Consider the following 26,903-nt stretch of genomic DNA (forward strand, 5'->3'; position numbering starts at 1 on the left):
CTATGAAAAGAATAGTGTCGTCGGCATATTGTAAGATGGATACTTCCCCATCCACCAGATGTGGAACGAGTCCACCAACTTGGACATTCTTCTTGGCCCGGCCTATAAGAACGGTCAACATATCCATCACTATATTGAACAAGAGAGGAGACATTGAATCACCTTGTCTCAAGCCCTTATGTGTCTGAAAATAGTGACTGATATCATCGTTAACCTTCACTCTGACACTCCCTTTTTGGACTAGAGAATCCACCTGATTCCTCCTTGTCTCATTAAAACCCTTCGTGTGCATTGCCTGTTGAAGGAAAGGCCATTTAACTTTATCATATGCCTTTTCAAAATCCACCTTGAAGACCCATCTATCTTCTTCAAATGAATTTCATGGGGAGTTTCATGTAAGACAACAACCCCTTCTAGGATATGTCTTCCTGGCATGAAAGTCGTCTCGCTCGGTTGCACCACAGAATGTGTGATCCGTGTCAGTCTATTAGTACCCACTTTCATGAATATTTTGAAACTCACATTTAAAAGACATATTGGCCTGAACTGTTCAATGCAAACTACTTCTTCTTTCGTTGGCAACAATGTTATCATACCAAAGTTAAGATGAAATAGTTCCAGGTGACCATTAAAGAAGTCGTGAAACATAAGCATAAGATCCTCCTTTATAATATGCCAACATTTCTTATAGAATTCCGCAGGGAACCCATCTGGTCCTGGTGCTTTATTCAATTTCATTTTGTTATTGCATCGAAAACCTCTTTCTCAGTAAGCGGTGCAGACAAAATCTCATTTCCATCAGACCGGAGTTGAGGAATATCCCCAACAACACACTCATCCAGGGACACCGCATTATCCACCGACGGCCCGAATAGTTGTTTGTAATAGTTTGAGATATTTGACTTGAGGTTCTCATGCCCCACTATGGTTCCTTCGTCCTGTGCAAGCTGGATGATTTTCCTTTTTCTATGTTTACTATTCACAATCATGTGGAAAAATTGTGTATTATCATCCCCTTGTACTACCTTAAGAACTTTAGCATGTAAGGCCTATTTCAATTCTTCTTCTCTAAGAAGAGCTCGCAAGCTTTGGTCAACGTTCGACTTGGCGGCTTGTTCCGACACATCTAGCAGATTCGATTATGCTTTCAGATCCAAACTATCGATCAATTGGATGAGTCTTTCTTTTTCTTGTTTGTAAATTCCACTTTGGTTTATGGCCCAATCCCTTAAAAATTGTCTTAGGTGGTCTAATCTTGTTTTGCCAGCGTTCTATAGCAGTTCTCCCACTAACAGGCTTCGCCCATTCTCTTGCTACTAGGGCGATGAAGTTCTCTTTATCGAACCAGCTTAGTTCAAAAGAAAAAACGTTTTTGTTGCCAATATGTGTTGTGTCTCCCGAGTCTATCAATATGTGTTGTGTGTTAGCATTTATAACCATACTGCTTACGAGAATTTCCCTTCTCTCATTCCATGCTGAACACATTTTGGGTTGAGAAAGTAGGAACTAAGGTATGTGATGCTTAGTTTTTTAGATGTATTTGCTTACATATAAGCCTGCTCATAAACTATGACCTGCCTATCCATTCACAAAGTTCACAAGGCAACCCTGCAGCAAGGAATTGAGTAGTTTGTATTGACATGAAATTACTCCTCCCTCAGGGATCTTGGAGCGACAGTTTTTTGCCAAGAGTGATCGACGGCCATACTCCTATCCATTTCTTGATGGAATTTTATTGATAAATTCTTCTAGTTCCAGAATCCAGTTTGGGTGTAGTCTATGATTGGTTTATTTGGTCACATCAAGAATGTATGCACATACATGTTACCTACATGTTGGTATATATATTGTGAGCTTTAAGTAGCATGCGGTAAGAGAAGCACTGGTAGTAGTTTACATTACAATCTTTTGCGTGATTTCCTTGAGGTAATCCGCATTCCGCTTTCACACAACTTAATAAACTTCGTGTATGTACTCTAGAAGTATAAAAGTTAAGAATGGCACTGGGTTGGATTTCAACCTTTTGCAGTATAAACTTCTTGGTTATGCTCTGAACTTAACAAGACTTGTTATCTGTTAGAAAAACGAGTTGGACTCTGATGAACTTGTACGCGCTAGCGCAATTAGTTTTCTATAAGTAGATTATGTATCTGGTTGGGCCTTGATGGATTTTTTTGGCTGAAAACATACCCCACCAGTAGCAGAACCGATGGCGATTTGGAAGGGACTGATGCAAGTTGGGCGTGGTCCAAAACATTGTTGTTGAGATGGTCCCTGGTTCATCTGTAGCACTGTAGTACAGTGAAGCCGACCGTTGAATCAGATTTGCTGGCGAGGAGCGGCTACCATTCGTCCTAAGAATAGTTTTCCGAAGCAATCTCCTAAAAGTAGCAGGTGCGTAGTTTCTGTTTAGAGGCTTAAAATTCATACTACTTTGCTATAGAACAGTAATTCAGGCTAGAGCTCGAGTGAAAGCTCCCAGACGCGGACATGGAGGCACTGCGATCTGATGCGTGGTCCAGTCATAATTCCCCTTTAGATCTTTGCAAGAAATGAGATTTCTATGCCATAGCCATCTGTTAATGGGGCCACTGGAGTTGATGAGCACCAGGAGATCTTTAGCGAGTTGCAACCAACGGACGAACACCTTCTATAATCTTTCACCTTTTAACTCCACCCACACATGAGCAGGATGATTGCAGTATATTCCTTCTTACCTCTGCTATTTCTGTGCTAGTTTATTTCGTCCACAGCTGGTCATACTTTCGTTTGTTCAAGTCAGTGGGAGCCACTCATTACCATCTCGTCTTACACAAATTATTCCTCTAGCATTCATCTTACTTGTAGTCATAGAACCCAGAATCTTGATCTGTGTCAGATTAAGGAAATACGGAGTAAAACGTAGAATGGCAGTATGCCAGCTCTGTTAGGGAAAACTTTGTCAAGGGTAGGGGAGCAAGAAAAGGCGCCACTTTGTAACTGGTAGGAGCAGGTTATTTTTGCTCGTGCGTGTTCCCCACTGCCACTGGGTGTGTGGTTGCATGTGCCCATTATTGGGCCTTCCTCTAGCACGCAGGTGCAGCTCCCCCAGTCTCCACCGGCGCCTAGAATAATTGGATGGTCCCTCTTTCCTCTTGCATTTTCCGTTGCGAAATTGCAGGTACATCTGAACACGTGACACATCCGTGCCGTGCGGTCCGGCAAGGCATACCGGCCGTGTTTCTTTCTACGGGAGCGGATACGTACTCAAAATACCGAGTTACACGTCGATGTCACTCTACTACTTCTGGTACTGCACATATTACGTGTTGAACGGTTGCAGTTGGAGTTGGAAGAGCGGTCGGTCACCAACGGTGATGCATGGCTGGCTACCTGCTGCTGATTCCAACGAGTCAGTGGTGGTGGCACGTAGCCGGAGGAGCAACGCCGGCCGGTCGGCAGGTGCTCGTCAGTTGGTTTGCAGCCCGGCCCGGTTGGTCTGCTGTGCTCTGACGGAGTTTATTAGCCGCTGGGCGCCCGGCGGGGCTGCGCGGCGATAACGATGCCCCTCCGGCTGTGGCCCGGGCATCCCGTTCCATGACGTCGCCTCAGCGAGATCAGTTGTTGCCGGGTTCCCATCTGACTCAACTCAGCAGCTGATCTTGACCAGTCTATGGCTTCCCAGCAGCAGCTAATTACTAGCATTGCTAAACGGCATGGCTGCGCGCACGCGAGTATTCTGATGGGTGGTGGGGGTTAAACTACTCACGGCCCCCTGCCAGGAAACTGCACCTGCCGTGCCCAGTCATTACGTTCACCAATAATTCCGTTCGCCACTAGCGTTGCCTAGGGTGGTCGGTTTGGGAGCGCATTTGTTTACTGCCTGCGCAGCGATGCGGGCATGCATGTCAAGTGTCAATTACGCCACAAACCTGACTGAGCTTTCGCTCGCTCCGAGTGCGGGGTTAGCTCGACCTACTTAACTTAGGGCTGATGATCATACTCCTGCTAGCAGGCTCTTTCTACCGAATCTAGCAATGGATACTTGCGCCTTTCCCTTCATTTTGGAAAACAAAGCGGGTGGCCACCCTTTCTATATGCGAGAGCGTGCCAAGCTGAAGTAGACCGGCGAAAAGATGCGCGCCAAAAGCATTGCCACAACTTCTTTAAGCAAACGAACAAGCTACTCCTGGTAGTGCATAAATAAACATGCTCGTCGAATTTGATAACGCCGACTGATAAGTGGCCCGGGCCAACGGATCCTAGTGATCCTAGTGCTTCGGTACCATTGTTGTGCACGCTGACGCGGAGTCTTAATATGCTGCTAACTCGTGTGTTCAATTTTATTTTATTTTTGCAGAGGAACCTGTGGGAATTCTGCGTGTCAACTGCCGCTGGTGCATCTTTTCGCTGCTTTCGCAGTATCGGGGGCAGCAAATCTCTCTCCGTGGGTGCGGGTGGTCCGGGCGCGGGAAAGGAGGGGGGCGGAGACGGAATCTCGAATCTCGGGGTGCAGGCGGACGCAGCGGCGCTCTCCGCCTCCAGTCCGGTAGTCCCCGGCGGCTCAATTATACGCCCAGTTGCAGCGCGCGCCCCAGGAATCTGAATACCGGTGCGCGCAAAAGGCCCCGCGAGGACGCCGACACACGATGCGGCCGGCCCCTCCTCCCTTCCCGAAAGGCGAAAGCGGCCGGGCGTGGAACTGTCGACGCGGCCGCGGACTCCAGCTCCGGCCAATGGCGGCCCGGCAACGCCGACCACACTCACCGCCACTCCCGTCCTCCGCCGTATTGTATGCTCCCCAGGGACAGAGGAAAAGGGAGGAGGAGGCGGGCAAAGCGAAAGGAAAGGAAAGGCCGCGCCCACTTTGCTTGCGTTGGATTGCATGCATCTTCCCGCCCGCCCACTTGCGCTGCAAGTTGCGCTCGTGGCAACTGTCCTGGAGTGATTGCATGGGCTGGAGCCGATGCTCGCTAGCTAAGCTAGCTAGGCTACACGTACTGTGCCACAGTGGTGGTGGTGGGGTAATGAGCATCGCAACAGTGACGGCGTAGGGCTGGAGGATTAAAGCAGAGCAGGATCAGACGGTTCGCAGTTAACTAGACAGACACAAACCGCTCCATGGGATTTACGTGTGCTTTGCAAACACGCTTTACGTACGTCAAACTAAATTTTAGGCAAATCCTTCCCGAGAATTGCTTTTGCAGGCCGAGCTCCGTGGAGGCCTCCGTTGGCAAAATCCAATTTTTTTAAAAATCATATTTATACGTTTCAGAAAATTCTGACAAAATTTACAGATATACATGGAGGTAGTATGTACATGCGTGTAGATTTTACAAGACGAAATACGTCAAAATGAGGGTTGTGCAAAAGAAAACATATATGAGACTTTTCAGCATATGATACTATTCATCCTCAGAGTCCATGAATTTGTTTTTCTATACAAGCCACGTTTCAAGGTATTTCATCATGAATTTTTGATGAACATGTACATTTCATCCTTGTATACCTACGTTTTTTTTCAGATTTATTTGAAACAAAAAGTTCTGAATTTTAGAAAAATAAAAGGCTCCATGGAGGCCGGTTAACAAAACGCCCCACTTGTTCGTTTCATGCTATGCTAGCTACATAAAACGGCTCCCGTACGAAAGAAGGCATCCCACGACCACTGGAAGGAGTATTAATAATGGTTTATTTGACGGGACTGACATAATTGTTTTTGCTAGAGCCGAGTCAGAACCAACAGAACCAATGGAAGAAGCAACAAATCCCACATTAGAAGTCAACATTAGTTGTAAATCTCAGGGACGGAGTGAGGAATCATGAAGGGGGCAATTTTTTCAAGAATTGGAAGGGCATCTTTTGCAGTTTACCCCCTTGAGTCTGGGGAGGGGGGCAATGGCCCCCTCGCTCTATCTGCATAAGCTGATGCGGATGCGGAGGTTCCACCCTACTTTTCAAAAGGCCGAGGAGCTGTCGTCGGCGTTGTAGTGGGGGAAGGGGACGAGCTCCGCCTCAATGAAGCAGACATCAATCTCCAGGTCCTCGTAGTGCAACATGACGTTGGCGACTGTCTTGCCGGACGGCAGCGACGCCACCAGCTCCCACCGGTCCGCCACATCACCGTCGACCCGCACGAGAGCCTCCTTGAACATCTTGTTTTCCTCCAGCGACCACGCCCTGCTGCCGCTCCGCTCATCCTGCAAGAACCAGCTGCCCGATGCAAAATAAACTCATGTAGCTTTAAGTCCCAAGGACGGAGCCAAGAACCATGAAGGGGCAATTTTTTAGGGAATTAGAAGGGTGTCTTTGCCAATTTTACCCACTTGGTTGTTCTAAAAAAATGGAGGATACCCTTGGCTCTATCCCTCGTAAATCGTTGTGTGCATAAGTTGATGCAGACGCCGGGGTTCCAACCCCCTTAACGAAAGAAAAGAAAACCTATATGTCACGATGCCCGAATGTCACCGACGCCGACTCTTGCTCTATGGCGAAGAAGAAACGTACACATTCCGCGAAAAAGAAGACGAAGCGTAGACAGGATAGCTAGGGTGGTGAGAACATTCTTGTTTGCACACTTGCTCTTGTGCATCGCCGAGGACGAGGAGATACCGCGGCCACTGAAGCGCCGGAAGGGCGTGCGTGAGCCACCGGCGGGTCTTTCCAAGTGGATCCGCGGGAATGTCTGTTCCTGTGCGAAAACGAAATGGATCCGATCCGGATTCCGAGCAACTTTTGTGCTCCTTAAGATGATCGGTGCGTCTCCGTGGACTTCCCGCACGGAGGAGGACGAGTCGATCCCCGCTCTGCTGCTGCTCCTGGTCCTTGGGCTGGGTGGACCTCCAACTCATCCCGTGCTACTAGTAGGTGTGGCCCGCGTGCCAGCCACACCACCGTCAGCATCGGTTGCAACCTCCGTCTCAGCTAAGCAAAACCAGCAGCAAAAAGCCCTTCTCCTCCTCCGGTTGGCCGAGAGGAATCGCTCGGCTCGGCTCCTCGAGGGCCGAGCACGAGCGTTGTTTAGTCCCGATCCCGATCTCTGACACGACTAAGTCTTAAACAAACTCCCATTTTGTGTAGTGGACTAGTGGCAGTATTACTACTAGCACGCACGATGGAATGCTTCAAGCTTGAAATTTCCAGCCGAAGAGGAGCCAATAAACATGGAGAGCCCTACGATATTGATCCGCCTCAGGCCTCGCTCCCTCAAAAACGACAGGAAAGAGCTGAAGAAAACCACACTAATAATAATCATCATCGGCATCAAGTTCATCATTATTAAGGACAGTATAACCGCACCTAAAGCGAGTCCTCACAGCGATTTGGGTTTTCGGCCGTCCGTTTTCGCGATCCGGATGTTTCTGGCCGTCTGATCTCGTGTAAACAGGCATCTGTCCCGCATGTGTTATGCAGTGGCCCAGCTGTCCTAATGGGCTGCTACTCCCGCAGCCGAAACGAAGAAATCTGGTCAACTGGGCCTGTTCGGCCAGCCCATAAGAAATCTGATTCGTGCGCTGGTTTTCTTTTTTCCAGAACGACGTGGGATGCAGAGGAGAGGATCTGCCAGAGGCGATGCAGATACAGAGGAGAGGGATCGACCGGAGTTGCGGGCGCAGGATCCGGGTCGAGCCTAGGCGCAGCGGCGCTCGATACAGAGGATGCGACGCGGGATACAGAGGGGCGGGCGGTTTGTGTCGATCGAGTGGAGGCGCGGGATCCAGCCGAGGCGCTCGAGCGGAGGCGCGGGAGGATGATGCCCTTCCCTTCGCGCCCCACTCCCGCCGCCGGCCACATCTGGCCGCCTCAGAACTCCTCGCCCTCATGTCTTGCTTCATATGTTCCCATCCCCATCCCTTCTGCAGCCATGTTCACTCCTCAGGTTGGCATTTTTTTCCACTCCCCCTCTAATCGATTTGGTTCCTGAAACCAATGTTTGCCTGAGGGATTGGCTTGTTTGCTTCGGCTGCTCGGCAAGGCCAATCCACTTTAGTTTATTCCAGAGGTCCACATTGCATTGCAGTGATTCGTTCTTTATTTGCGTCATCTCACTTGATTAGGATGTGCTCGACGGCGTGTGCGCCAACGCACGGTGAGGTCAGGCAGCTGGTAGAGTATATTGGTTAGTTGACAAAGACTGCAACTGCAACGGAACATGTAGGTAAATACCAACGATTCACTGTAGGTAATTTTGCTGAATTCTGGATACTAAATGGTTAGTGTTACGACATGATATCTTCCAAACAAAAGAATTATGTTGTGGTGAAGTAATCATTTTTTGAATTAAAACTGCAGAACTCGCATCATTTTAGTTGTGATTATGGGCAATGGATTCAATTGTTTGGAACAATTTGTAGAGTTTCTTTGACATAAAATCTGATTCCCAGCCTTATACTCCAAATGGTTACCAAACCTTATTGATGCTCACAGATAATATCCAACTGATACTCCAAACATTTTTCTTGCTAAACTTTAATTTGCAATGATAGCCAATTTAATGTCCTAAATTTGGTTCCCCTCAACTGCTAATACAGTCCTCCTTTGTGTTAGGAAGCATGTGCAACTCTCCTAACCTCAGGCAGCCTCCATCTGTTCCAGCCTCAGGCAGAAGCAGTGTTTGCTTGCTCTGCTTCACAACGATGCTTGGTCCATGTCTCTCCCATGACAACCGCCTAGGGAAAACGATAACCATCTGGACCATGTTGGCACTAGATGGTGTAGCGTTAGCGTAGCATAACTTGTACTCCCTTCATCCCAAATTACTTGTCACAGAAATGAATAAAAATGAATGTATCTAGAACTAAAATACATCTAGGTACATCCATTTCTCCGACAAGTATTTCCGGACGGAGGGAGTATGTATTTCCTGATGCCTCTCAACCATATACGTACAACAAGTGAACATCAAGATAGTACAGGCCTTCAGTTCAGATTTGCTCTCCAATGCCAAAAACAAAATAAAAAATATCCTCTAGGCATGTGTGCATATAGGATATTGGTTTATGGAAAGGTTGGACATCAACATCTAAATTCTACTCACTCCGTTCTTAAATATTTGTCTTTCTAGAGATTTGAACAAGTAACTACATAAGGAGCAAAATGAGTGAATATACACTCTAAAATATGTCTATATACATCCGTATGTACTAATCCATTTGAAATATCTAGAAAGACAAATATTTAGGAACGGAGGAAGTAATAATCATACCGTGAAGAAAACTAAGGTATAGAAATATAACAAAATGACAAGTGGCATTATTGATGGAAATACTGGAGTCATTCGGTATAAGTGCCGTGCCGATCGTGCACGTGTATTAATATCAGAAATTCATTCAACTAAAGGTTAAATTTATTCAAAAAGAACTAAAGGTTAAATTCACAAAGCCTTGTAAAATTTTGGCATTTTTTCATAACTCCAGGTTGCCGGAGGAAATAACCAAAAGCCAGAAGAAAACACAATACTTCAAACAAATGTATACCAATTACTTCGTAGTATAGCAAATATAAGTTAAAATAGACGGGCGCAGCAATGCGCGCCATCAATGATCTAGTTAACTAATATAGCACGGGTCAATGAGAGGGTGAGCAATGCTAATACCCCCAAATCAAAAGATCAACACGTTACAACAAGGGAAAAGAAGAACACCATACGGTATGCTGCTGCTGTCCAAATACTACCACATGCATGACACTAACTAGCTGACCAAATACATCAAAAGTACAGTAAATAAAAAAGAAAAACTCGGGCAGGTGTAATCACAGCGTCTAGCTAGTAGTACAGTACTCCTGTGCTAGTGTGCTTCCCAAACTCAAGTGCTCCCAGTGCGTCTCCCATGGCTCGGGAGTAGCAAATAGGACGTCCTAGCAAATAATAGAGAGGAATATTGCTAATTATTTCACCGTGGGCGTGGCGTTATGTACACAGAAGAAATGCCGTATCCATCCTGCTGCCTTGCCGCTCATCCTCATCTCGTGCTCCCTCTCCGTCCGTCCGTCCGTCCAGTGTGTTCCTGCATGGATGATCTCTGCTTGCTGGGACCAAGAGCACGTGCGACGCTGGGTGGTTCTCCTTCCTCGTGCACGCCCGACGACGAGGCAGCTTTCTCCGATGGCGGCTGGGCTGCTGCTGCTCCAAGGAACCGCTGGTCAACCGAGAGGCTGGAGCTGGCCGCATTGCATCTGCATCAGAACAGAGTCGCCGTGGTAGCCGTTATTGCTGGCCTCCAGTTTCACGCTGCCGTAGAGATGGGGCATGAAGTGGTGGTGCCCGCCGAGAGGAGGCGGCTTGCTGTCCACGAGCGCGCCGAACTGCTCCGGGGCGGAGGAGGTGGCGGTGAGCGCGGAGGGCGGCGACGGCGAGGGGTTGGTGTTGCTGGCGTGGTCGTCGTCGGGAATGTTGACGGTGGTGATGTCGTGGATGCTGGAGCGGCGCTTGTCCTTGCCGCCGGAGTTGAGCCGGATGAAGTACTTCTGCGCGTGGCTGGCCACCTGCGTCGGCGTCCGGCTGGTCACGTAGTTGCGCGAGATGTTCCGCCAGTCCCCTCGCCCGTACTTCTTCAGGCCCATCAAGAACAGCCTACGGCAAACAGGAGTTCGTCCCACCGATCAACGACACGCGCAACGAGATTTGAAGCCGTACATGTGTGGGTTAAGTAATCGGGAGGGGCTTACTTGTGCTCCTCCTCTGTCCAGGGCACGCCCTTCTTGCGCTCCTGGTCCGAGCCGCGCCCGCGCTTGCCGTTGCCGGCCGCCATGTAGCAGGAGCGCTTGAACGCCAGGTCGCCGCCGCCGTCCCAGTCCAGGGTGAACCCGGAGGCCGTGGAGCCGGCGCCGCCGGCGTTGGCGTTGTAGTGGGGGAAGGGGACGAGGCCCGCCTCGATGAAGCAGACGTCGTTCTCGAGGTCGTCGTACTGCCTCATGACGTCGGCCACCGTCTTGCCGGGAAGCAGCGCCGCCACCCGCTCCCACCGGTCCGGCGCGTCCCCGTCGACACGCGCGAGCGCCTCCTCAAACAGCTTGTTCTCTGCCGGCGACCACGCCCCGCCGCCGCCGCCGCCCCGCTGGTCCTGCAAAAACCAGCCGCCTGCCTGGCCGGCGAAGTAGGGCGCCGGCGGCACCGGCAGCACCTCCATCCACGACTCCTGCTTCATCATCTCTCTCAGGCTCAGCCGACCAAGATTCCACCCGCGTTTCTCAGGCAAAGCCACGGAAGAGAGGGAGTAGTCGGAGCGCGGAGGAGAGGAGAGGAGAGGGGGAGTGGCAGTGGCAGGGGAGGCGGTATTTATGCGTGGCGGCGGTATCGATCCCGGTCCAGCAGATGCCAAAGTGGGTCGAGGGAGGCAGAGAGGAGGTGATTCGGCCTCCACCGTGGGAGGGGAGGGGAGGGGAGCGCGCTTAAAGAAGGCAGAGGTTCGGTGATTGGGCCGTGGTGGAGTTTGTGGTCTCTCGACCAAACAAAAGCCTCCTGATGATCCCCCACCTCCCTCGCCTAGTCGCCTCTCGCTTTCTCTCTCCCGCCTCTCCGCGTGCTAGGGGGAGAGACAGAGGGCGCAGAGAGAGGGGAGGACGAGCTGAGAGCTTCGGCCGTGTGCGTGCGTGTGAGGGAGGACCAGTCCAGGCTGGAGAACTGCGCGCCTTTGCTGTGCTGTGCGGGTGCAGGCGACGTCGCCTGTCTTTATTGGAAAAAAATTATATGAGACCAGGTCTCACGGTTAGCAGGTGAGACCCGTCCTGATGGATGACACGTGGCATTCACAAATCACAAAACATCTAATCTTTCCCTCCTTGATTTTAAGTGGGGGGTGGAGGATGCTTTGTGATTTGTGAGTGCCACGTGTCATTCATCAGGATGAGTCTCGCTTGAGACCTGGTCTCATAGAATTCTTTTCCGTCTTTATTGGCCGTTGCTTGCCGCTCTTCCCAAGGCTGGGGCTGGAGCTCGACTCGTCTCGTCCTAGCAGTAGCAGCATTTATTATTCCGCCCTCCCCTTGTCCGGAAACGCACTTTGTGTCCTCGGCCTCTTCCATTTAGGGTAGGTCCACGCCCCTCATTTCTGTGGCGCCCAACAAACTCTTCGCATTTTCTGGCACGGTGAGAAAACGTTTCACGGTTTTCAACTAAAACGAGCGACACATTTTTTAAACGGAGGGAGAAGTAACAAATTGTTTCTTCACTATTTTTTGTTGGTGGCGCCTTCCGCTGTTGCTGGTTTTGTACTATGATGCCATTAATCTGGATCATGAGTGAGAAATTCGTCGCATCGACCATCTTTGTTGCCATCCCGATTCGCTCGTCAGCGCCACGTATGCTCCGGGTGTCTTTGTATCCCATACACGTGATAACCAAGCGTGGATCGTTTTGGTTTGAACATCGGAATCACGTTCCGATTTAAAAATTGGCGTTGCCGTCTCCTCTCAAGGCAACGTGGCTCTCCCTTGATTAGGTAGCTAATCCTGTCACTGTATATATAGCATACATTTCATTTTAGGCAGATCCAAGCCAGAGCTTCTATAAAAACTTTATGGACATGGCTACCTGGCGCCCGAGCTCCCGTTCGGGCCAGCGAGCGCCCTCCCCCAAAGGAAAGTCCTACCCCGCGCCGCATCAGGACAGCCCAGAAAAGGAAGAACCTCCCGCGCGCTAGCTCCCACTTGCATTTATTAGGGGATAAAAAACTTTAAAAATTTGTAACTTTTGATTAGAATGTCAAAATTCAAATCCGTTTTCACCGGTGATTCTTCACGACGAGTTCTTCAAAACTAAATCCCATATGAATAGGTTTCGACGAACTTTTTTTTGAGCAACTTTTTGTGCTAGAGAGCCAACTTTAGTGGCTATAGAAAAGCAACTCATTTTTCCGAGTATGACTACCTGTCAACGGAGGATCCTTGTAAGTCGGTTACCATGACTATCAATTGACTATTTTTACCTCTAAATCGCCTAACATAAAGAAAACTCCAACGTGGATCACCAAAACGCCCCAAATATCGAAATCGGCCTCTCTAGACACTTTTAACCATCCAATGAGTCCAACTACTATCAGGCATGTAAAAAAGGTCTGCTGCCCCATATGAGTTCCTTGCAGTAAAAAATAGCATGCATCCTCTATGCAGAAGTAAAAAACATGCAACAACTTTGCTATGATTTCAGACAACTCTTGTAAAATTTGAAGCAACTAATGTCATGCATTAAGAGAGGGGTTGTTGCCCCATAAGCTCCTTGCAGTAATATCAGGCAACCCTTGTCCAAAAAAATAACCACAAAAACAACAAGTAGAGACAACATATATCGGTGGCACTAATGTATATATATTCTTTAACATAGGCAATTGTAGTGTGATTCATGAGCAACTATTTAAAGAAACAAAAATGTGTTCCAGGCAATTTTATGCAACTGTTGATATGAACTGACCATCTCCATATATATATTCCGATGCAACTTAATCTACTAATACAATATTGTTTTTAGAATTACTTCCTATCCACCTCTCTACGCCCGTTCCGGTTGCCTTCCTTCTTCATCTTCATCGTTTCATCAAAAAAAAATCTGGAAAAACCATGGGTACCTCCTGTTGATCCACCATTCCGCCCTGTGAAGCATCAGGTTGAGCGTCCCTTTTACTTGTAACTCAATATAAAAACACAAAATGCAAAACTGTTCTAGGAAAAAAGCAAGCAATTGCCCTAGCAAAACCAAGCAGTTGTCCTAGCAAAACCAAGCAACTCCCCTAGCATCTATTTTAGGCAGAGAAAAAAAAAGTATGAGTAACTTGAATAGACTTTTATGAAAAAAATCCTAACAAAACCAAGCAACTCCCCTCTCATCCACCTTCTCGTATGTTGTAGCAGAAGATCAAAGCAACTCAATTACAAAGAAACACAAAAAGTGGGAAACTGTTGTAGCAGAAACAAGCAGATGTCCCTGGCACTACTACTTAGATTGTCAATTTTAGGCAGAAAACATATGAGTAAGTTGAATAAACTTTGTGGACAACTATCTTACCCCCCCCCCCCCCCTTGTAACTTCTCATTTGTTCTAGAAAAAATCCAAACAACTCAACTACAAAAGGACACACAATGCAAAAATTGTTCTAGCAAGAAAAACAAGCAACTACCCTAGCAAAACCAAGCAATTTTCCTAGAAAAATCAAGCAACTCCCCTAGCATCTACTTTAGGGTGGAGGGTGGGGGCGGTGTTGTGCTTCGCATGGAGCGCGTCGACGAGAGGAGGATCGGGGCGATAGCCGTGTAGCTGGGGGGAGGAGGAGCACGACTGGGACTAGGAGGAGGATCGCGGTTTTAGTTATGTCCCCATGACCAACTCCACCCTGCTTCACATGTATGATTATCGCCAATTATTTACGATCATACCAAAGGGATCCCACCCCGAGGAGATAAATTCTTGACACATCTCTATGACACAAACTTGAAAGGTATCTAAAACCTTTGCATATTAGCCAAATTATGGTCTTGGTAATGTTATTGCTCATGAGGATTGGGCAACTGGATACATGGTTTTAGACAAGTGCATGGTTGATTGTGGGCAACTGGATACATGGTTTTGGACAACTGTACGGTTGATTGTGGACAACTGTGGGAAATTCTTAACTAACACATGCAACCAGGAATAGCATTACTACTTACATTATCTACTACTTTAGGGAGAAAAAGGTGTGAGAAACTTGAATAACCTTTGTGGAAAACTATCTGACCCCCCTCCCCATGCAACTTCTCATCTAGCCTAGAAAAAATCCAAGCAACTCAATTAAAAAACGCAAAATGCAAAACTATTCTAGTAAAAAGGAAGCAATTGTCCTAGGAAAACCAAGCAACTGCATTACAAAAGGCAGAAATGTAGCAAATGTTCAAAATCGAATCCGAGCAACTGCCCCAACAAAACTAAGCAACTGCGGTACACACACAAAATGCAACTCTTTTAACGAAATCCAAGTAACCATTCTATTCTTGGAGTGGAAAGTCGCCTTCTGAATCCAATGCTGCCCAACCCCCCTTCAATCCCCATATCAGGTGTGACGCCGTCACAAGAGAAGCCACTCAGCGGAGTACAACATCCGCACCTCCCCCTTGTTTCCAGGCCCTATAGTAGTAAAAATTAAAGGAAACTTCTGTTTAAATCCAGGTAACACATATTAAAAACTTGAGCAACTACAAAAACAGAGGGTTATCCAACATGTGCTATTTATGTAGGCAACTTCCTACGAAAAGGATGAACACCTTGCATCAATCGACTTAATCAGAACACATGTTCATTTGCTAGATATATGTATCCATCCATCCACCTAACCCCATGTCAGAGACGCTCGAGAAACAACAAGAACTTGTTCTAGTTGAGTAACTAGTTCAGACTTAGCAACACACAAACGAATCTAGTTTCCTTGCTCACATGTTCTTCTACTTGAGAAACCAAAACTAGTACACACATCTAGCAAGCTGATCTCAGACTTGGGGATCTAGTAGCAACACATGAACCTGAGCCGTGAGTTGAGAAATTGAGCGGTTTGCAGATGGGTCTCCTCCTTCCCAGGCAAGGAGGATGACTATAGGGATCCCCTGTCGTGTGTGCTGGATATGACGAGATGCATGAGGGCTGCCAAATCCAAATGAACAGAGGTGGAGAGGGAAGGAGGTGGGCTACCTTGACTTGCCCCATGGTACTAGGGTTGGAGCAGAGGAACCTCCATGGTTGGTTGCCAAGCTCGGAGGTACGGGTGACTGCTGCCATGGTAGATCAGGACCTCGTCGATCTCCCTCCCAGGCGATGGAAGAAAGAGAGGGTAGGAGATGAGGAGAGGAAGAGAGGTAGTAGGGGAGATGGAAATTACTCTGTCTCCGCGGTAGACTGGCTGCAGAGGCTCTCTGGTCTACCGCCTCCCCATTAACCTCTCAAGGATCGACGCCGGCGGCCTTCTTCGTCGTCGCTACCTCACTACTCTTGGACTATACCAGAGAAGCGGAAAAGGAGATCGGGATAAGTCCTTTTTTAGAGGAAGATAGCGAAGCAGTGGTCGCTGACTTGCCGGGTAGCGCGTGCGCCCGAGATGACTGAATTGTGCGCTCGAGACAGCGATCCAGCGCAGCTGCGTGATTCAGAATTCGGGAAACTTTATAGCTCATTTGAACCCGCAAAAAAGAAAACCAATATACTTTGTCCTTAAGCTGAAGTATTTGCTACCTTTAGTTTTGGTCCCAAGCTTCAAAACCAGACACAATTTTCTTTCTTTCGATGGAACGAAGACGATTATTGACCCTTAAAAATTGATATTGGGTTAAAATAAATGGTCAAAACGGTGGTCATGGGTGCACATGGACCGATTTGAGAGAAAAAATGTCAAATATTTCTTAAACTTTTTTCAAACAAACATGGTCTACCGTTGTTCATGTGTGTAAAGTTTCACAATAAAATGATAACAATACAACATAAAGTGTGCTATTCAAACTTTTTATACCTGCTATTTTGTCTCTTTTTTTTGCCAGAATTTTCACATCATGCATTTTGTCACGAAACTTGACACACGTGTAACACTTAATAATGCTTGCTAAAAAGGGAAATATTTGATTTCTGTTTCAATGACAACAACAACAAAGCCTTTAGTCCTAAACAAGTTGGGTAGGCTAGAGTTGAACCCATCAGACTCGCAACAAACTCAAGCTGAAACATGGATAGCTAGTTTCCAACTGTTCATGGTAGTTCTTTGGTGATATTCCAGTCCTTCAAATATTCTTTACGGACTCCTCCCATGTCAAGTTTGGTCTACCTCGACCTCTCTTGACATTATCAACACGCTTAAGTCGTCCGCTATGCACTAGAGCTTCTGCAGATCTGCGTTGAATATGCACAACCCATCTTAAACGATGTTGGACAAGCTTCTCTATAGTATGTACTACCCCAACTCTATCTCGTATATCATCAATTTGGACTCGATCCCTTCTTGTGGCCACACATCCATCTCAACATGTGCATCTCCGCTACACTAACTGTTGAACTTCTCGCCTTTTAGTCAGTGAACACTCAACACCATACAACATTACAGATCGAATCACTGTCCTATAGAACCTGTCTTTCAGCTTTTGCGGCACTCTCTTGTCATAGAGAACGCTTGAAGCTCAACGCCACTTCATCCATCTAACTTTGATAAGATGGCCCACATCTTCATCCAGTCGGGTCTTGAACTCAAGACCCCTTGGTTTCGATGCCATGTAGAAGGAATAGATACGGATTGAACCCTAGCGATAAAAAAGTGGAGGAGATGAACTCACCGAGGGACGAAGATGGAGGCGATGAACCCTAGCAGTCCGTCATTTCCGCCGCTGTCGTCGATTATGCTGCCGCCGCTGATGTAAGGGCATATTTCTCCCTATGTGGTTTTGGTGATTGCTGAGAATGCTTTTGCGGACTAATCATGTGCATTGAGAAAATCAGATATCTCATGTCTAGGCACAAGAAGATTCGTTGCCCCTCGGAGTTTTAAGTAAAGACGGTGTAGTCACTTTCGTTTCGGTTTTGGTGGACTTGAGTCGTAGGATACACCGTACTATCAAGAGGGGGTCCGCATTGGAAAGGATAGGGTGGAATCAGCATGTACACTTCATCTTTGACCCCCCAGCTCATTTCCTCTCCTTGGAGTTTGTGATTTCTTTAAAGTGAAGGATGTGAGGAGCTAGCGGTAGTACCGCCACCAGAGCGGTAATACTGCCCATGGACCTCAAGCGGTAGTACCGCTTGGGTGCATCGGCGGCAGTACCGTCCTTGGTTGCCACTTCTACCGCCTCGATTCGAGGGTGCTCTCGTCGTGTCGGGTTGTGCGGCAGTAGTAGCGGCAGTGGCAACGGTAGTGCCGCCCAAACCCTCTTGCTCCCTCCCGTTCCCCCTCTAAGGCCTCTACTCTTAGCTACCGCGGTAGTACCGCTGGGTGTCGCGGTAGTATCGCTAGCACCAGCGGTAGTACCGCCCCACTAAGCAGTAGTACCGCTCTGTGCGGGCTGAAAAGGGGGTAATGGTTGGATTGATTCCCCCACTATAAAAGGAGGTATTCTTCCCCAAGTTGACCTACCTATTTTTCCCCAAGCTCCATTGTTGCTCCAAAGCTCATTTTCACCCGATCTCTCTCCCTAGCCAATCAAACTTGTTGATTCTTTAGGGATTCGTTGAGAAGGCCCAGATCTACAATGCCACCAAGAGAAATTTGATTCCCCCCACTAATCCCTTGCGGATCTTGTTACTCTTGGGTGTTTGAGCATCCTAGACGTTGAGGTCACCTCGGAGCCACATTCCATTGTGGTGAAGCTCCGTGGTATTGTTGGGAGCCTCTAATTAAGTTGTGGAGATAGCCCCAACCTTGTTTGTAAAGGTTCGGTCGCCGCCTTCAAGGGCACCAATAGTGGAATCACGACATCTCGCATTGTGTGAGGGCGTGAGGAGAATACGGTATCCCTACTGGCTTCTTGGGGAGCATTGTGCCTCCACACCGCTCCAACGGAGACGTACTTCCTCTCAAAGGGAAGGAACTTCGGTAACACATTCTCGTCTCCAACGGCTCCGCTATTGGTTATTTCTTACCTTTACTTGTGTAAGCTTATATTGTGTTGTTTCCCTAGCTTGTTTGTGTTCTTGTTGTTGTTGCATCATATAGGTTGTTCACCTAGGTGCACATCTAGACAACCTACTTTGATGCTAAGTTTAATTTGGTCAAGAAAAGCTAAAAATTGTTAGTTGCCTATTCACCCCCCTCTAGTCAACCATATCGATCCTTTCAATTGGTATAAGAGCCTCGTCTCTTTATAAGGGCTTTGTCGTCCGAAGAGTATGTTTGACACCACGAACGAGGTGGAGGACCACCCCGGTGCGAATCCCACTTTTTCCGTGGCCGATGCAGGATCTTCGATCTCTCATGAGGACTTCAATATGGCTATGGACACATTGAAAACCTCCATGACAGCCAAGGTTAAAGGCATGTTTAAGGAGTTCCTTGATGGGGTTAAATTATCCACTGAACCTTGGAAGTGGTTGATCCCGCTAACAAGGTGACGGATGCTAACTCCAAAAAGGGGGAAGCTAGTTGTGAACATGCTCCTATGCCTAGTGGTAGAAGTGGGAGTGGCATCTTTGCCCATGTTGAACCTCCACTTACTTATGGAGGACTAGTTCCCTCAACTCATATGAATTATGTTGGTCCTCGTCCTAAGCTTGTAAAAAACGAGGACTTTGCTTCTTGGGTGTATTGCTTTAAATGTCATTTAAATCATAGTTGTACTAATCTTTGGAGAATTATTGAGCAAGGTTTCTACCCGCACAACCCAAGCAACTTCACTCCTAGAGAAGCAGCGGACCATCAATTCAATGAGTCCGCTCTTTTCATTCTCCAAGAAGCAATTCCTCCTGAAGATATTGCACACCTTCGACCTTCCACCATGGCCAAGGAAGCATGGCAACATGTTGTTTCATTTACAAGGGAAGTGCTACCATTCAACGCTCCAACTTTGAAGTGGTACAGGATTAAGCCGATGAGTTTGCTATGAATGAAGATGAAGAACCTCGTGAGCTTTACCGGAGATTAACTACTCTCGCGGTCTCACAATAAGGATACGGATGACAATTGGATCAAGAGCAATTTTCTCAAGGCCATGATACCCTACCACAAGGCCATGTCATCCGTCATCCCTCAAAGGCCGGGCTTTCACGTCTTGTCCTCAAGTGAAGTGTTGGATGAGTTTGTTGCAATGAGGATCTTGGACAAGAACGTCGACAATGCAGTGTTGCGTTCTCAACGATCAAAGAAGCCCAACCTTGCTTTGAAGGCCAAGGCTAGTGTGGAAGAAGAGAGTGAAGAGGAGGAACAGGAATGTTGCCCCGAAGATACCAAGTATGCTTATCATGAGCACATGGCTCTTGTGTCACGACAATTTTGGAGGAAGAAGGACACAAGGCCCAACTTCAACAAGAACAACTCAAGTGGCACCAAGGGCAAGCAATGTGTGAGGACATGCTATAATTGTGGCAATGTGAGCAACTTTGTTGCGGAATGCCCGTACGAGAAGAGGGAAGACAATGGAAGCAAGCTTATCCGTAAGGACAAGGCCAAGTCCTTCCCCAACAAGAACAAATTCACCAAGAGGACTCCTCCCAAGGGGTTGGTGGCCCAAGAAGAGTACAATGAGGATGATGATGAAGAAGATGGTGAGACGGTTGCCATGGCCTCCATTGGCATTGCAACAACTCCACAGGTGTCTCTCTTCGACTCACCGAACGAGAACATCACCGCCAAGTGCCTCATGGCTAAAGCCACCAACAAGGTAACCACCAACATCAAAACCACCATCACTACTAATCCTTCTTCGACGGATTGCATTGATGAAAGCGAGGGGTCGAAGGAGGAAGAAAATGAATTTGAGTCTTTTATGAGTAAGCTCAAGGGTAAATCCAAGAAGTACTTCATTGTTCACTTGGAACAACTTGGTGAAGCCAATGACATGATCGAGGCTCATGAAGAAACCATCTCTAAGATGGAAGAGCATAGTCGTGACTATGCCAATGAGATATAGGATCTCTCTAATGTGCTTGAGGAAGAGTGTGGTCATCGTTTGGCTCTTGAGGAGTCACAGAACGATGATCATGCTAAATTAAAGAAAGATCTTGATCATGCTCTTGTTGTATCTCGTGTGCTTAATTCTGAGAAGGCTAAACTTGGGTTGCTCATGCTAGACTCAAGGAGGAGTTTGACCTACTTGACAAGGCTCACAAGGCCTTGAAGAGTGCTCATGCAAGCCTCAAGGAGTCTCATGATCAACTCCAGGTGAAGCTAACCAAGGAAAAAGCCACGTTTCCTCACATGGTATTAATTGATAATGCAAATGCTACTAACCCGTGGTGTAAGCATGTGCATCTTGTGGAGGAGAATTCCAAGTTGAAGGAGCAACTTGAGAAAGGCCTTGTGTCGTGCATACAAGGATAGAAGAACCTCAACGATATTTTGAGCAATCAAAAGGAAGTTGTGGACAAGGAGGGGATTGGGATTGCACCCAAGTCCAAGAAGAAGAAGAAGAAGAATGACAAGACCACACAACCTCCTCCTCTCAAGCAAACCTTTTTGAAGGAGGGAGAGGGTACTCCTAAGGATAAGAAGAAGAACACGAAGGGTGGCGGTGTCAAGAAGGGAAATGCCACTCCTTCCAATAAAACCAGCAATTTTAACCCTTCTTATGTGTTATGCCGTGCTAGTGATGGCCATGTTTATGCCAAATTTGTTGGTTCTTCTTATGAGTACATTGAATGGACTATTTGGGTTCCTAAGACCCTTGTTGCTAACATCAAAGGACCCCATACAAAATGGGTACCTAAAACCAAGCATTGATCTCTTGTAGGTGTTTGCTTTCGGTGGGGGATCATGGTTGCTCGATAGTGGAGCCACAAACCATATGACCGGAAGCAAGGACTTGGTGGTGGACGTGCATAAAGTTTCATCTATGCCCACCAATGTCGAATGGGGTGATGCTTCATATATTAAGGTACTGGGACTCGACAAGGTGGTCATTTCTCATGATCTCACGATCGAGAAAGTCATGCTTGTCGAGTCCCTTGCATACAACTTACTTTCCGTTCGTCAACTTGCACTCATGGGCTTTGCCACTTTCTTTGATATTGATACCATGGCCCTCTTGTGGAGCAAGACTCTTAAAGTAGCCTTTGTTGGGCATGTCGAGGATGGTCTTTATGTGATTAACTTTTCGGAGCAACCCACTAAGACCACGACATGCCTAATGGATAAATTTGACATGGGATGGCTTTGGCATCGCCGTTTAGCCCACGTTAATATGAGATCTTTGCAAAGTCTTCTCAGTGGGGACTATGTCCGTGGACTAACAAATGTTAGTTTTGCCAAAGATCGTGCTTGCAGTGCTTGTATCGAAGGAAAGCTACATGAGAAGGCTCACCCTCCCACGACTATCATTTACTCGAAGAGGCCCTTGGAGCTCCTTCACTTGGATCTATTTGGACCTCCATCCTTTGATAGTCTTGGGGGTAGAAAGTATTGCTTGGTGATTGTGGATGATTATTCAAGATACACTTGGGTATATTTCTTCAAAAGGAAGAGTGAGACTCAGCAAACCATCATTGACTTTGCAAATGAAGCTCAACGTCAACATAATGCAAATATCTTGACAATAAGAAGTGACAACGGCACTAAGTTCAAGAACTACACCTTGGATGAGTTCCTTAGTGATGAGGGTATCAAGCATCAATATTCTGCACCTTACACCCCTCAACAAAATGGTGTAGCGGAGAGGAAGAACTGGACGTTGATGGACGCGGCAAGGACCATGATGGTGGAGTTCAAGTCTCCCTACAACTTTTGGGCCGAAGCCATCAACACCGCTTGTCATGCATCTAATCGGTCTATCTCCACAAAGGCTTGAACAAGACTCCATATGAGAAACTCACCAGTAACAAGCCCAACCTCAAGTACTTCCGGGTGTTCGGTTGTAAGTGTTTCATTCTCAAGAAAGGTGTTTGTTTGTCTAAATTTGAGGCTAGAGCTCATGAGGGCATATTTGTTGGTTATGCTACAAACTCTCATGCTTACCTTGTCCTCAACAAGTCCACGGGACTCATTAAGGAGACGTGTAACATGGATTTTGACGAGAATAACGGCTCCCAAGTGGAGCAAAGTGGTACTTGTGATGTAGGTGATGAAATTCCTCCCCAAGCCATAAGAAGAATGGGTGTTGGTCATATCTTACCCATTGAGGAACCCCTTGTGGCTGAAGGAGAAGGACAATGTCCCACTCAAGTGGAACTATCACCAACCCAAGACCCACACGCTTCCAAAGAACAAAGTGAAGGCCCTCAACCAAGTGAACAAGATTAAGGGTAAGATCAATCTCAAGTTGGTGGAGAAGCACCAAGTGATTCCCAAGGTCAAGTTCTCCCTTCCGAGAAAATTCAAGATCAAGAGCAAGCTCAAGATCAAGAACAAGCTCAAGACGACGCTCTAGATGATCAAGTTACCGCTCCTCAACTCTCTCTTGAGGAGGAATTGGAGCGTCGTGCCGCAAAGATTGCATCCAAGCTCATTACCAAAGATCATATCATGAAGAATGTGCTTGGAAGTTTAAGAAAGGGGGCAAACACTCGTAGACAATTAGCAAACTATTGTGAACATCACACATTTGTTTCTTGTGTTGAACCCCAAAAGGTCTATGAGGCGCTCGAGGATCCGGATTGGCTCAATGCCATGCATGAAGAACTCAACAACTTAGAGCACAACAAGGTGTGGAGGTTGGTGCCAAGGCTAACGGGGAACCATTATGTCATCGGAACCAAGTGGATATTCAAGAACAAGCAAGATGCTCATGGGATTATCGTTCGCAACAAGGCTTGTTTGGTAGCACAAGGCTACTCCCAAGTCGAGGGTATCGACTGCGGTGAAACCTTTGCTCCTGTTGCTCGCCTTGAATCTATTCGTTTGTTGGTTGCTTATGCTTCTCATCATAACTTCAAGTTGCAACAAATGGATGTGAAGAGTAATTTTCTTAATGGTCCTATTAATGAGTTGGTGTATGTCAAACAACCCTCGGGGTTTGAGGATCCCAAGTTCCCAATCATGTGTAGCAACTCGATAAGGCACTCTATGGCCTTAAACAAGCCCCACGTGCATGGTATGAGCACCTTACCGAGTTGTTGCACGTCGTGGTTTTGAAATTGGGAAAATCGAACCCACTCTTTTTACTAAGAAGGTCAAAGGGGAGTTGTTTGTATGCCAACTATATGTTGATGATATTTGCTTTGGCTCTCGTAACAAAGCTTTCAATGAAGAGTTTGCCGCTCTCATGACCTCGAAGTTCAAGATGTCCATGATGGGAGAGTTGAAATTATTTCTCAAGTTTGAAATCAAACAAAGAAGAGATGGAACCTTCATCAACCAAGCCAAATACACTCAAGACATGCTCAAGAGATTCAAGCTAAGTGATGTTAAGCCGGCTTCCACTCCAATGCCCATCAAATGCCAACTTGACCTTGATCTCAATGGTAAAGCGGTGGATCAAAAGGTATACCGTTCCATGATTGGCTCATTGCTTTACCTTTGTGCATCTAGACCAGATGTCATATTGAGTGTGGGAAATTGTGCCCGGTTTCAAGCCGCACCTAAGGAAAGCCATTATGTGGTGGTCAAGCGAATCTTTCGATATTTGGCTCATACCCCAAACTTTGGCTTATGGTACCCAAGAGGAGCTAACTTCAACCTTTTGGGCTATTCGGACTCAGATTGGGTGGGAGAAAAAGTGGATATAAAGTCAACTTCCGGAGGGTGCCAATTTCTTGGTTGCTCTTTAGTGAGTTGGTCTTCTAAGAAGTAAAGTTGTGTGTCTCTCTCGTCCATCGAAGCGGAGTATGTGGCCGCCGGTAGTTGTTGTGCTCAACTTCTATGGATGAGGTAAACTTTAAAGGATTACGGTGTCATTTGTGACAAAGTGCCTCTTTGGTGTGACAATGAAAGTGCCATCAAGATTTCTCTCAACCCGGTGCAACACTTCAAGACGAAGCATATTGAGATTCGGTATCACTTCATCCGGGATCAGTTGTGGAATGCGGTAATTTCAAAAAAAATCCTATGATCACGCAAGATCTATCTAGGTGATGCATAGCAACAAGAGGGGAGAGTGTGTCCACGTACCCTCGTAGACCGAAAGCGGAAGCGTTAAGTAACGCAGTTGATGTAGTCGAACGTCTTCGCGATCCAACCGATCAAGTACCGAACGCACGACACCTCTGAGATATGCACACGTTTAGCTCGGTGACGCCCCTTGAACTTTAGATCCAGCTCAGGCCGAGGGAGAGTTCTGTCAGCACGACAACATGATGACGGTGATGATGAAGTTACCAGCACAGGGCTTCGCCTAAGCACTGCGACGATATGATCGAGGTGGAAAACTGTGGAAGGGGGCACCGCACATGGCTAAAGATCAAATTGTGTGTCTTTGGGGTGCCCCCTCCCCCGTACATAAAGGAGGAGAGGAGGGCGCCGGCCGGCCACAAGGGGCGCGCCCAAGGGGGGGAATCCTACTCCAAGTAGGAGTAGGTTCCCCCCTTTCCTAGTCCAACTAGGAGGAGAAGGAAGGAGAGGGAGATGAAGAGGGAAAGAGGGGTCGTGCCCCCTCCCCTTATCCTTTTCGGACTCCCCTTGGGGGGGCACCTCCTGGTGCGGCCCTTGCTCTCCCCTATAGGCCCACTAAGGCCTATTACTTCCCGGGGGGTTCCGGTAACCCTCCGGCACTCCAGTTTTATCTGAAACTATCCGGAACACTTCCGGTGTACGAAGAACATGGTCAATATATCAATCTTTATGTCTCGACCATTTCAAGACTCCTCGTCATGTCCTTGATCTCATCCAGGACTCCGAATAACCTTCGGTACATCAAATCACGTAAACTCATAATACCAATTGTCATCGAACGTTAAGCGTGCGGACCCTACGGGTTCGAGAACTATGTAGACATGACCGGGACACATCTTCGGTTAATAACCAATAGCGGAACCTAGATGCTCATATTGGTTCCTACATATTCTACGAAGATCTTTATCGGTCAAACCGCATAACAACATATGTTGTTCCCTTTGTCATCGCTATGTTACTTGCCTGAGATTCGATCGTCGGTATCATCATACCTAGTTCAATCTTACTAGCAAGTCTCTTTACTCGTTCTGTAATACTTCATCCCGTAACTAACTCATTAGTCACATTGCTTGCAAGGCTTATAGTGATGAGTATTACCGAGAGGGCCCAGAGATACCTCTCCGAAACATGGAGTGACACATCCTAATCTCGATCTATGCCAACCCAAAAAACACCTTTGGAGACACCTGTAGAGCACCTTTATAATCACCCAATTACTCTATGATGTTTTGTAGCACACAAAGTGTTCCTCCGGTATTCGGGAGTTGCATAATCTCATAGTCTGAGGAACATGTATAAGTCATGAAGAGAGCAGTAGCAATGAAACTGTAACAATCATAATGCCAAGCTAACAGATGGGTCATGTCCATCACATCATTCTCCTATTGATGTGATCCCGTTCATCAAATGACAACACATGTCTATGTTCAGGAAACATAACCATCTTTGATTAACGAGTAGTCTAGTAGAGGCATACTAGGGACACTATGTTTTGTCTATGTATTCACACATGTACTAAGTTTTCGGTTAATACAATTCTAGCATGAATAATAAACATTTATCATGAAGTAAGGAAATAAATAATAACATTATTATTGCCTCCAGGGCATATTTCCTTCAGGATCACATTAGGCGAGAGGAGATCAAGCTCAAATATGTCAACACTCATGATAACCTTGCAGATATTTTCACAAAGCAATTGGATGAAGCAAGATTCCGCGAGTTGAGGCATGAGCTAAATATCATTGATTTGAGCAATGTGGCGTGAACCTTTGCACACCCCACCATACTCTTCTTGATATCTTGTTTAGGTGTAGGCATGGATATAAGGGGGGTGTTGTTCTCTCAATGAACTCTCCCTCCCCCCATTATGCATAAATTGATCACGTCTTTCACATTAGCCAATTTTTATGGTACTTGTGCGTTAAAGATGTGTTTTGGTCATGGGCCCAAGGTTAAAATCTTCGCGGTGCCATACCACTCGACTCAAACATAGGTGGCCTCGGCCACCACCCTCTCATTGAGAGTTGTGTGTTTTTGTTTCTTGTCCTCTCGTGGGTGTTTTTCTGCCTCTGTGTTTTTGATTCTTCCTCCCTCTCCTCGTCGTTACTTGAGCTAAGCCTTTTTTCTGTCTAGTAGTTGCATGTTTCGCTGGGCGGTACTACAGCTGGGGTATGTGGTACTACCGCTGACTTGCATCAAGCGGCACTACCGCCACCCGGGCGGTACTACAACTGC

The 26,903-nt window shown here is 47.0% G+C and overlaps 1 protein-coding gene and 2 long non-coding RNA genes across 4 annotated transcripts; 1 reads left to right on the forward strand and 2 right to left on the reverse strand.

The window, feature by feature from the left end:
- The first annotated feature begins 7,532 nt into the window (after positions 1 to 7,532).
- On the forward strand, positions 7,533 to 8,888 carry LOC119346451. The gene is made up of 3 exons (XR_005167726.1): positions 7,533 to 7,858; positions 8,037 to 8,137; positions 8,531 to 8,888. It is a non-coding gene; the product is annotated as an uncharacterized LOC119346451 (long non-coding RNA).
- Positions 8,889 to 9,550: 662 nt separating this feature from the next.
- Positions 9,551 to 11,592, reverse strand: LOC119346434 (transcription factor DIVARICATA-like). The gene is made up of 2 exons (XM_037615833.1): positions 10,648 to 11,592; positions 9,551 to 10,552 (listed from the first exon to the last, which is right to left on the reverse strand). The coding sequence occupies exons 1-2, from the start codon at positions 11,127 to 11,129 to the stop codon at positions 10,123 to 10,125; spliced, it is 912 nt and encodes a 303-aa protein (XP_037471730.1). The 5' UTR covers positions 11,130 to 11,592; the 3' UTR covers positions 9,551 to 10,122.
- Positions 11,593 to 13,264: 1,672 nt separating this feature from the next.
- LOC119346462 lies at positions 13,265 to 16,037 on the reverse strand. Of its 2 annotated transcripts, none has more exons than XR_005167741.1 (2): positions 15,819 to 16,037; positions 13,265 to 15,073 (listed from the first exon to the last, which is right to left on the reverse strand). It is a non-coding gene; the product is annotated as an uncharacterized LOC119346462 (long non-coding RNA). The 2 variants fall into 2 exon arrangements; XR_005167737.1 differs by having other exon boundaries at positions 15,632 to 16,037.
- Positions 16,038 to 26,903: the final 10,866 nt, after the last annotated feature.

This window comes from Triticum dicoccoides, chromosome 1B (genome assembly GCF_002162155.2).
Source record: "Triticum dicoccoides isolate Atlit2015 ecotype Zavitan chromosome 1B, WEW_v2.0, whole genome shotgun sequence".
Classification (NCBI taxonomy): Eukaryota; Viridiplantae; Streptophyta; class Magnoliopsida; order Poales; family Poaceae; genus Triticum; species Triticum dicoccoides.

What these genes read in the sequence shown, in the direction of transcription:
- LOC119346434 (XM_037615833.1), bottom strand. Translation starts at nt 11,129, where the DNA reads ATGATGAAGCAGGAGTCGTGGATGGAGGTGCTGCCGGTGCCGCCGGCG. An exon ending in TGGACAGAGGAGGAGCACAA is followed by an intron (nt 10,553 to 10,647) that starts GTAAGCCCCTCC and finishes TGTTTGCCGTAG; the next exon opens with GCTGTTCTTGATGGGCCTGA.